We start from the raw sequence: 12,082 nt of genomic DNA on the forward strand, positions 1-12,082 counted from the left end.
GTACCTGTATAAAAGACACCTGTCCATAGAAGCAAGCAATCACTCAGCTTCCAAACTCACCACCATGCCCAAGACCAAAGAGCTGTCGAAGGATGTCAGGGACAAGGTTGTAGACCTGCACAAGGCTGGACTGGGCTACAAGACTATCGCCAAGCAGCTTGGTGAGAAGGTGACTACAGTTGGCACGATAACTCGCAAATGGAAGAAACACAAACTAACTGTCAGTCTCCCTCGGTCTGGGGCTCCATGCAAGATCTCACCTCGTGGAGTTGCAATGATCATGAGAACGGTGACAAAGCAGCCCAGAACTACACGGGGGGAACTTGTCAATGATCTCAGGGCAGCTGGAACCATAGTCACCAAGAAAACAATTGGTAACACACTACGCCGTGAAGGACTGAAATCTTGCAGTGCCCGCAAGGTCCCCCTGCTCAAGGCAGCACATGTACAGGCCCGTCTGCAGTTTGCCAATGCACATCTGAATGATCCAGAGGAGAACTGGGCGAAAGTGTTGTGGTCAGATGAGACCAAAATCGAGCTCTTTGGCATCAACTCAACTCGCCGTGTGTGGAGGAGGAGGAATGCTGCCTATGAGCCCAAGAACACCATCCCCACCGTCAAACATGGAGGTGGACACATTATGCTTTGGGGGTGTTTTTCTGCTAAGGGGACAGAACACCTTCACCGCATCGAAGGGACGATGGACGGGACCATGTACCGTCAGATCTTGGGTGAGCACCTCCTTCCCTCAGCCAGGGCATTGAGAATGGGTCGTGGATGGGTATTCCAGCATGACAATGACCCAAAACACACAGCCAAGGCAACAAAGGAGTGGCTCAAGAAGAAGCACATGAAGGTCCTGGAGTGGCCCAGCCAGTCTCCAGACCTTAATTCCATAGATAATCTGTGGAGGGAGCTGAAGGTTCGGGTTGCCAAACATCAGCCTCGAAACCTTTCTGACTTGGAGAGGATCTGCAAAGAGGAGTGGGACAACATCCCTCCTGGGTTGTGTGCAAACCTGGTGGCCAGCTACAAGAAACGTCTGACCTCTGTGATTGCCAACAAGGGTTTTGCCACCAAGTACTAAGACATCTTTTGTGAAGGGATTGAATACTTATTTCCCTCACTACAATGCAAATCCATTGCTGACTTTTGGGCACTGGGCTTTTGAGGGTTTGTTTGTTGTTATTCTGTCTCTCACAGCTACAATAAACCTACCATTCCAATTATAGCCTGGTCATTTCTGTGTCAGAGGACAAACGGGCAAAATCAGCAGGGGATCAAATACTTATTTCCCTCACTGTAACTGAGGGTCAGAAACCCATTGCTCAAGGGCTCCTGGCACAGACTCTAATGTGTGCACCTGTGATCTCAGCTAATGAAAATTAATATTCTATGGGTCAGCAGCAGCTTAAACACCTATCTTACCAGGCTAGGAGTGCAATTAAGAAACGAATCATAGATCTAGAACTGCAGGAGGAAGCTGCAAACTTACCCAAAAACATCTTTATAGGTGATCAAATGATCAACAGCAAATCAGCAGGATACCTGGTTACCATTGTAGTTCCCAAGTTCAGGCATGCTCTCACACTTGCTCGTCTGAATGTGCTACCTTCTGCTGTAATGGAGGGAAGATTCAAGGGTATTCCCTTTTCTGCTCATGTTTGCCCATGCGGCTCTGGTTTGGTGGAAACAAGTGTGCATGCCATTTTGTGCTGTGATTTTTATAGAGAGGCGCAATTAAGATTAGTGTCTCCTTTGCTGCAAAACCTTCCAGCCCATTCAGACGATTTTTATTTAAAATTTTTACTTTTAAATTCCGACTGTGAGGTTATTAATAAAATGGCTAGATTCTGCTATATTATTTGTAAAACTCGTTCAGAATTACTGTAATATTTTACTTGTCTGCTGGTCTATGACTGTAATAAAGTTTGAATCTGAATCCTATCTTACCTTTCTAGGTAGGGGTCATGTGTTCATGAAAAGCAAGCTTCTGCATGTATATCCCAAAGCTGAACAAGGTCTGCCCACACAACTCTGCACATGTAGTTTCCCTCCACAGCCCAACTGTCAAGGTTGTGCATGTGGAGACCTCTCTAAAAAATCTAAAATCCCACCTGGCAGCCGTTCAGAAGGAGGGAATAGGATCCCAGATGCAATTCCCCATTCCACCCAATCACTGAGTGGTGGGATTTCAGTTCTTCATAAGGGACATAGGACTCTTGAATGTAACTTTGGACTCTATGCAGCCATGCTGTGTTAAATCAGAGCTTTAGCAGGGATCGTATGTCCTGAAATCAAATGAAAACAAAACAGTTGTTTTTACAGATATTGGCCCTGATTTCACTCTAGCTCTGCACAGCTACTAGTAGTCCCAGATGGGTATATCTGGGACCTCATCCACAGATATTCCTTGCCAAATTGGGGTAATTATGTTGTACAGATCAAGCAAAAAGAAGCTATTCTGTTTGGCAAAATGATTGTTCTGTTATCTAGGTTGGGTGGGATTTAATCAATTTAGACAGTAAATGCATTTAAATGTAACCAATTTGATTAGTTAAAAGGCAACTGAAAATTCTTTAATAAGTGGATAACCCTATTCAGTTAGTCTTTCTTTCTCCCATCCCTTATTGGAAGAGCATGTAAACTAGTCAGCAACTAGCTATATGTAAGGGCCAATTTGAGAACCACATAGAACATGGCAAACTTGAGATCCTTCAGAGTGGGCTACAACAAGAAGAATTACCACAGCTACTACTGCTCCCTCCACAAATACTCTTGACAACTGAACCAGTAGTATTCAGGGTTAGGGTTGTGCACGAATCGATTTGGCTCAGCCCGCCAAATCTTTTCAGCAGAGTGGAGGGTGGTACCTTTACGCATGAGTAAAGCAGGTCCTTACCTGCCCCTCCACCGCCCCACTGCCTCTCAGAAGTCTGAGTGCAGCTGCAGGCCTTCACCCAGCAGCCTGTGCATGGTGGCAGGAGACACATGGCTACAGCACGCAGGCTGCTGGGTGAAGCTCCGCGGTTGCACATGGACTTCGAGGCAGCGGAGGAGCAGGTAAGGACCTGCTTTACTTATGGCCCCATGCCCCACTGCAACATTTGTGCACATCCCTACCCGGGGTGGAGGGAGTTTTCTAAGATCTCTAAGGCTTCCTAAGCAACATTAGAGATTTTAGAGATTCCTTTGTTTCCTAAGATCTAATATACAACATCTGTAAAACTCCAATCTAAAAAGACTAAGAGAGCTGGGGAGAGAATTATAATGGACTTAAATGTGTAGCGATGCATTCTGACAGTGGGGTTCACGAGAGACCCAAAACATTTTCCAAGACTTGGGAGTGAGGCCATAGCTCAGTGGTGGATCATCCACTTTGCATGCAGGAGGTTCCAGGTTCAGTCCTTGGTATCTCAAGGAGGAGCTGGGAAAGACTCCTACCTGAAATCTTGGGAAAGCTACTGCCAGTGAGTGCAGACAATGCTGAGCTAGATGGACAATGGTCTGACTTGGCAGCTTCCTATGTTCCTTACTGTAATCCCATCTGGTTTAGGCAGGGACATGGACAGTGATGACTCTTATTTTTTTCATTCTCTAGGTTTCCATAGTCATTTGCACAGCTTTTATCACCGCATGGTCTCCATATGCCGTCATATCAATGTGGTCCGCCTATGGTTATTCTGTGCCCAATTTAACCAGCATCCTCGCCAGCCTCTTTGCAAAGTCTGCTAGTTTCTACAACCCCATCATCTACTTTGGAATGAGCTCCAAGTTCCGGAAGGACATTTTCATCTTGCTTCACTGTGCCAAAGAAATCAAGGACCCTGTGAAGCTTAAGAGATTCAAGAACCTCAAGCAGAAGCAGGAGAACTCACCTTCTCAGAGAGAAGAGAAATATGCAGCAGATGTTCAGCCTGCTCTAAGTCCAGATTCTGGAGTGGGGAGTCGTTCTAATACCCCTCCTCCTGTAAACAGGGAGGTATATTTTGGTGCTTTTGATAGCCCATCCAACAATCCTGACATTGAATGTGACAGACTGTGAACACTCAGGCTGTTCATGATGTACAGCCTGGGAATGTAACCAAAAGCATTCTACTTCCTTCCTTTACCTCTGTCCTTTCCTTTAGCAGTGATGACATGCCAGTTCAACTTGGAGTGAAGCAGGAAACATAAAACCAAAACTAAAACCATATGCAGTATATATAGGAGGGTTAAAAAATTGCTGTGAAGCAGATTACACATAAAGGAACGCAAGAAGTCTTGTGTGAGCAGGGATTCATTTCCCCTCTACAATGTTAAAACCTCCTGAAGCCTTTGGAGTCAGGTGGTATATAAATTAATTAAATAAAATTGCAAGTGAAAGATGTTTTTCTAGAAAATGTGTCCACTGGCATGTGAAAAATCATTAATATTTTCTCCACCTACTTACTACAATTACATGTTATATATTTCTCTGCCATTTTTATTCCTCTTTCAGAATTCTGGCTTTGTCCCTGCTCTCACAAGAGAAAGGCACCTTTGGCCAATCGTACTGGAGTGCTGTCCCACATTCAGCCACCAGAGGGTGGACAATAGCTAACATACTCCCTATGGGAGACTAAACATTTTACATGCCCAGTGCTAAACAGAGCTGGAACCCTAATGCTTGTTTGACAGACGGTTTTGATTTTATGACCAATAAAATGTTAAGGGCTTAGAATGGTAAAATGTTGAAACAATTCCTTATCTTAACTACAGTATATAGGCACTACCATGCCTGTATAAGCTGAGAGTGTCTCAGGCTATTGAACCTGCAGTCTTGATTCATGAATTGTAGTTGAGACATGGAATGTACCCTTAGCCAGTTTGGTAACACAACTTCCCCATATGGTTTTTACTGTAATAGACATACCTGACACTGACTAATAGACACCAGTCACTATTGCTAATAGTGCCGGCCTTAGCCATTTTTGCACCTGAAGTGTGGAGTCAAAACCTTGACATGTTCCTCCTGCTCATTTTTAAGGACTGTCACAGATCCCACTGTGCTGCCACCACATGTCACAGCCCAGTCTCAAAACAGCCCCGTGATCTTCTGCTTCACAGCTACCACCAAGTAGACTTTTGTATTTTATTTTTCCTGGCTGGGACTACTAAAACAGCCTTCCAAACCTCTGTCTTATTCAAAGATAGGTAGGGTGGAAAGTCTTCTTAGCATGGGATGAAGAAACAGAGAGCAGCTGCCCAGAGACGTAAGTTTGGGCGGGGTATAAATCTGATAGATAGATAGATAGATAGATAGATAGATAGATAGATAGATATTTTTAACTTCAAAACAAGAAAACTTTTCTTTAAAATATTTCAATTCAAAACAATATTTCTTTTGGAAATTTTCATACAAAACAGCAACCATAAGAGCACAAGGACAAAATTAAATAGGAGCAAAATGTATCCAATCTATCCTGCACTAATACTGGGGCCCCACTCAAAGTGCTTACCAAGAATCCTCTTGTAGTCACTCCTGGTCAGCTTCTGCAGCAAGCCTGGCTTGTCCCTTGCTCAGTCTCAGGTCCTGCTCTTCCTTCTCAGTTCTGGGGGTTCAATCCCAGAGGACTGTTTCTTCAGCTTCTTTAGGAGTGATTCATTCTGCCACTCTCCCAGTGATTTCTCAGCTCTCTCTTCAGCACATACTAACCAGCTCTTTCAGTTGGACTCTTCAGCTCCCCAGCTTGGACTCTCTTCAACTCTCCAGCTTGCACTAAAATTCTGCTGAAGGCAACCTTCTTATATTCTCTTTTTTCCTCCATTTCTTTCAAACAAACCAATCAATACAACATAACAACTTTGGGTATATTTTAAAACACTCCCAATCAAATCAAACCCTCTCTTCCTTCCAAAATTAAACCAGTACAATTCTTCTCCCTCCAAAACCAAACTAGAACAGGAGCTGTGAACTTTTAACCCCTGCACAGCTTTTTAACATAGGGAGTAAGCAAAGCAATTGCAATACAGCAATCTTATATACAAAAAGAGGAAGTTCAGGCATCATTTCTTCACAAGGGTATATAAAGATGGCCACTGAAGCCAGGAAAATTGTATCCTCTCTGGAATCTGCTTTCAAAAGCAACTTCTTAATATCAAAACTGGTTTTCGGGATGGTAATAGATAATTTTATTGTTTACTTGTAAATATTCTCCAGCAAAGCAAGACATTCATATGTGAGAAGCTGGACTATTTATTAATATTGTTTACACAGGATAGGTGTTATTGACTAGTTTGTTTTATCCAGACATCGAGAGAAATAATAAATAAATAAGATGGATCCTTGTCCCCAAAGGGCTTACCGTCTAAAAGAAACATAAGATAGACACCAGCAACAGTCACTGGACGTACTGTGCTGGGCGTGGATAGGGCCGGTTACTCTCCCCCTGCTAAATAAAGAGAGTCACCACATTAAAAGGTGCCTCTTTGCCAAGTTAGCACGAGTTGTTTATCCAGCTAAAAAAAGAATGTTGCATATGTGGGGGGGGGGAGGGTTGACTGACAAAACTATAAAAATAAAAGACATGCTTTGAAATTATTGTTAAATAAACACTTTAACTGGTGAGTTCATATTCCTGCATAAAGGTGCTAAAAATAAGTAGTTATTAATAACTGTAGTTGTTAGTAAGTCTGGGGTACCCAACCTGTTTGAACTAGAGGCTCTGTGATTTAAACCAGAGCAGTTTACATGCCTTCTGCCTGAAATCCCTTAACATGCCAGGGATCAAACCCTGAACCTGAAGTCATAATACAAGCACCAGAAAAGTCATGCAATTTCCTATAGCATGTCTGCTACATCGGGGTGGCGATTAGGTAGCTCCTAGGCTTATTTGAAGTAGCTCTCCAAGTGTTTGGTCTTGCTTCTCCCTTCCCTTCCTGCCAATATTGCAAATCTGATTAGCTAGCTGAGTGAGGGCTTAGTCTGACATTTTTAATCTCTCTCTTTTTGGTTGCTTGGGATTGGTTTTACTGTATCTATCAATTTCTCTCCAGTTTCTTCCCTTACAAAGCAGTTGCTCTTGCTCCCTTTCTGTGTTGCAGCAAAATTATCCTAGAATTCAGGAGCTTTGATGTTAAAACCCTTTATTCGATTGATTTTTTTCTATAAGCTGCCATTTTGCAACTGGCTCTGCCTCTCCAAGCCACCATTTTGTGATTGGCTTCACCTCCCCAAGCTGCTATTTCATGGTGGTAGCTCCCAAGGCTCTGGAAGAAATAAGAAAAGGTAGCTCCTGGAAGCCTTAAGTCTGCATACCCCCGATATACCCCTGACATGATATAAATTTTGAGCATGGATCTGATACTCCCCACTTCCTCCTTACTACTTTTTCATACTAAAGACTACAATGAGCATAGAACGGTATCAAAGAATGGGCATATGTGGAAATACTTGTGTTATGACATACTCTTTGTTTGCATGGTATTTAAGAAATAGCATTTGTACCTTTCACCATTACATGAAGAAAAACATGAACATTTTGAAAACCTATGGAATTTTACACTTTCCAGTGTTGGGGGGTGGAGGGCAGGGAAGGCAATCTAATATGTTTTTTTGCAAAAACTGCATTTTTCTATTTGTGTTCCTTGGGATCGTTACAAAAAAGCCCACCTTCCTTTCCTCCCTCAGTATATTTGTTTTGAGATTATCATCTCTAATTTCAATTTAAAACAAATAAACTTTGTAAGCAATAAGAAAGTGAACTATGATTTCTTTCATGGCCATAGACTTGAACTGAAGGCATATTCATTTTTAGGAGAAAATGGGGGCTTTTTTTGGATCATTACCATAACTAATGAAAAGCTAATAGATAGTGGACCTGTGTGGAGCTGAACAGGATAATTTCAGAAGCAAATTGTACCAATGATACCAACAGTCAAGTCTTATCCTTTATTTGAGAAAATGAAGCAGAGGTTCCTCAACTAGGAGAGCACAGAATAGTTAATATAAACACTTCTGTCCTGATGCTGGGTATTTCTCCCCTGCTCCTAATATAACCCAAGCTAATATTTCTATGACAAATGATCCCCCTAGCTCTCCACCTGCTGATCTATCATAGGCACTCTTACCCCTGGACTTCTGAGCTGAAATCCAGGGCCTCCACAGTCCCTAGGGGCCCTCAAATCCTCTTTAGTCTGGCCCTGGTGATGTGGTCGCCCAGCCGAGCATGAAGGTGCTTAATTTTAAGGGGAGGGAGGCCCTCCAAAGGCCTTTAGATCCAGGCTTCAAAATTACCTAGGTGCACCTCTGGATCTAACACTTAAACTTCTCTCTCCACATGAAGAATGGCAGCAAGGCCACAATTCATTCCTTGCACATGATGTTATTGCTCATATATGAGCAATAACAATATATATATGAGCAATAGCTCATATATGAGCAATAATGGCTTGGAAACAGGGTAAAGAAAGCACATTCAAGTAAATTCACATTCAAGTCAGGACAAAGAGGTCAAATTTCTAGATACGCTAAATGACTGTGCCATAGAACAGTTGGTCATGGAACCAACCAGAGAGAAGGCGACCTTGGATCTAATTCTGAGTGACACCCAGGACCTGGTGCGTGATGTCAGTGTCATCGACCCTTTAGGGAACAGTGACCACAGTGCCATCAATTTCAGCATATATGTGGGGAGAGAATCACCAAGGATGTCTAACACAGATATTTTGAATTTCAGAAGAGGAAACTTCTCCAAAATGAGGAGTATGGTGAAAAGAAAGCTGAGGGGGGAAATCAGGAGAGTCACTTCGCTCCGGGAGTGCATGGAGTTTACTCAAAACCACAATACTAGAAGCCCAGTTAGATTGTATACCCAAAAGGAGGAAAGGTACCACTAGGTCCAGGAAGATGCTAGCATGGCTAACGGGTACCGTCAAGGAAGCCATAAAAGGGAAGAAGACTTCCTTCCGAAATTGGAAGGCCTGTCCAAACGAAAAGAACAGAAAGGAACACAAACTCTGGCAAAAGAAATGCAAGGAGACAATAAGGGAGGCAAAAAGAGAGTTTGAGGAACATTTATCCAAAAGTATCAAGGGGAATAACAAAAACTTCTTTAAGTACATCAGAAGCAGGAAACCTGCCAGGGAGTCAATTGGACCATTAGACAATGAGGGTGTGAAAGGGATTATTAAGGAGGATATGGAGGTTGCAGAGAAACTGAATGAGTTCTTTGCATCTGTCTTCACGGCAGAGGATACTGAGCATATACCTGCTCCTGAACCAGGCTTTTTAGGGATGGAGGCTAGAGAGCTGAGTAGGATAGAAGTGACAAGAGATGATGTTCTAAACTGTTTGGAAAAACTGAAAGCTAACAAATCACGAGGGCCAGATGGCATCCATCTAAGGGTCCGCAAAGAACTCAAATGTGAAATTGCTGACCTCCTTGCCAAAATATTTAACTTATCCCTGAAATCGGGCTCTGTACCAGAGGACTGGAGAGTAGCAAATGTAACACCGATTTTCAAAAAGGGATCCAGGGGCGATCCGGGAAATTACAGGCCAGTTAGCCTAACGTCCATTCCAGGCAAATTGATGGAAAGCATCCTCAAGGATAAAATTGTAAAGCACCTAGAAGAACAAGCCCTGCTGGGAGTGAGCCAGCATGGCTTCCGCTAAGGTAAATCTTGCCTCACCAACCTTTTGGACTTCTTTGAGGGTGTCAACGAGTGTGTGGATCAAGGTGATCCAGTTGACATAGTCTACCTGGACTTCCAAAAAGCTTTTGACAAAGTTCCTCATCAAAGACTCCTGAGGAAACTTAGCTGTCATGGGTTAAGGGGACAAGTACATGTGTGGATTGCTAACTGGTTGAAAGACAGGAAACAGAGGGTAGGTATAAATGGAGAGTTTTCACAATGGAGGGAAGTAAGAAGTGGGGTCCCCCAGGGATCTGTACTGGGACCAGTGCTTTTTAATTTATTCATAAATGATCTAGAAGCAGGGGTAAGCAGCGATGTGGCCAAATTTGCAGATGATACCAAACTCTTCCGGGTAGTGAAATCCCAAACGGATTGTGAGCAATTCCAAAAGGATCTCTCCAAACTGGGGGAGTGGGCGACAAAATGGCAAATGCGGTTCAATGTTAGCAAGTGTAAAGTGATGCACATTGGGACGAAAAAACCCCAACTTCAAGTATATGCTGATGGGATCCGAGCTGTGGGTAACGGACCAGGAGAGGGATCTTGGGGTTGTGGTGGACAGCTCGTTGAAAGTGTCGACTCAATGTGCAGCAGCTGTGAAAAAGGCAAATTCCATGCTAGGGATCATTAGAAAGGGGGTTGAAAATAAAACGGCTAACATTATAATGCCCTTATACAAAACTATGGTGCGACCACACTTGGAGTACTGCATACAATTCTGGTCACCACATCTTAAAAAGGACATTGTTGAACTGGAGAAGGTACAGAAGAGGGCAACCAAGATGATCAGGGGCCTAGAGCACCTTTCTTATGAGGCAAGACTACAACACCTGGGGGTTTTTAGTTTAGAAAAAAGACGACTGCGGGGAGACATGATAGAGGTCTATAAAATCATGCATGGTGTGGAGAAATTGGACAGAGAGAGATTCTTTTCCCTCTCACACAACACTAGAACCAGGGGTCACTCCATGAAATTGATTGCCAGGAGGTCTAGGACCAACAAACGGAAGTACTTTTTCACACAACGCGTGATCCACTTGTGGAACTCTCTGCCACGAGATATGGAGACAGCCAACAACCTGGATTGGCTTTAAGAGGGGTTTGGATGACTTCATGGAGGAGAGGTCTATCAATGGCTACTAGTCGGAGGGCTGTGGGCCACCTCCAGCATCAAGGGCAGGGTGCCTCTGAGTACCAGTAGCAGGGGAGTAATGGCAGGAGAGAGGGCATGCCCTCAACTCCCTGTCTGTGGCTTCCAGCGGCATCTGGTGGGCCACTGTGCGAAACAGGATGCTGGACTAGATGGGCCTTGGGCCTGATCCAGCAGGGCTGTTCTTATGTTCTTATTTTCACCATTTCTGTCATGAATCTTGCCACTTATTGAGATCATGTGGGGAGGTCCAGTTAGTTGCTATGAGCTCGTCTGGTGGTGACATGGGACTGGGCCTTCTCTGTAGGCATGTGCACGGAACCGGCGGGGGCCAATACAATGGTAGGGGGGATGCACTTACACCCTCCCACCGTGTTATTCCCTAAAAGCCTGTCGGGGTGTCAGCATACCTCCCTGCTTCCCTCTTCCGACGTTTACCGGATGTAACCGGAAGTAATAGTGCACAGTTTACATCCAGTAAACGTCGGAACGGGGCGGCAGGGAGGTACGCTGCCGCCCTGATGATCTTTTAGGGAATCATACACCAACGGGAGAAATGCAGCGGGGGGGTTAAGTGCATCCTCCCCTGCCCTTAAAGCCATCCCCCCCTGCCATCAAACCTTCAAGCCAGCCAGAGTTCAAACCGGTCCAGAGGCCCATAAAAGGGCCTCCGAACCAGTTCGTGCACATCCCTACTTCTCTGTGGCTACCCTAGGGCTTTGCAACATGCTCCCTGTCAGTATAAGAGTATCTCTAACTCTGAATGCCTTTTTAAAAATTCTTAAGACAAACCTCTTTTCTCAGGGTTTCTGCTTAAAAACAAAATTAAAACTGTTTTATTGTTTTTAATTATTTTATCTAATTAAATTTTAACTAAGCTGCAGTCTAACTTTTATTTTTACTGTTTTAAATAGTTGTACACCACCTGGAGATTCCTATGTCAGGCGGTTTATAAATATGATAAATAAATAAATAATTGTGGGCAAAGTGAAAAAAGCTGATAGGAAAATCTCTCGCATCACAGATAAGGGGAGGCATAAAAACACTGATTGACACAACAGCAGCTAAATTGGGACATAGTGGAACATCATTCACTGCAGAGCGGCTTCTCTGGGCTTATCCAGAGTGTTGCAGAACATGCATTGGGGGAGGAAAAAGCAATTTTAACCCCTCTCCCCATAGGTCCTTTGTGCCTTAAAAATATGTTCCTGGGGGTTCTGTAGCCTTCAGGGACATAAAAGGCAAAGAGCACCTACAGGGACAAGCAAATTG

The 12,082-nt window shown here is 43.7% G+C and overlaps 1 protein-coding gene across 8 annotated transcripts in view; it reads left to right on the forward strand.

Annotated features, from left to right (window-relative positions):
- LOC128347835 (opsin-5-like) overlaps window positions 1-7,713 on the forward strand; it is a 45,406-nt gene extending 37,693 nt beyond the window's left edge. For all 8 annotated transcript variants that reach the window (XM_053303035.1, XM_053303043.1, XM_053303030.1 and 5 more), the window contains one exon: window positions 3,602-7,713. In XM_053303035.1, coding sequence (XP_053159010.1) covers window positions 3,602-4,045 — 444 coding nt within the window. In that variant the 3' untranslated portion in view covers window positions 4,046-7,713. The remainder of the gene's footprint in view (window positions 1-3,601) is intronic.
- The last annotated feature ends 4,369 nt before the right edge of the window (window positions 7,714-12,082 follow it).

Source organism: Hemicordylus capensis, chromosome 1, assembly GCF_027244095.1.
Source record: "Hemicordylus capensis ecotype Gifberg chromosome 1, rHemCap1.1.pri, whole genome shotgun sequence".
Lineage (NCBI taxonomy): Eukaryota > Metazoa > Chordata > Lepidosauria > Squamata > Cordylidae > Hemicordylus > Hemicordylus capensis.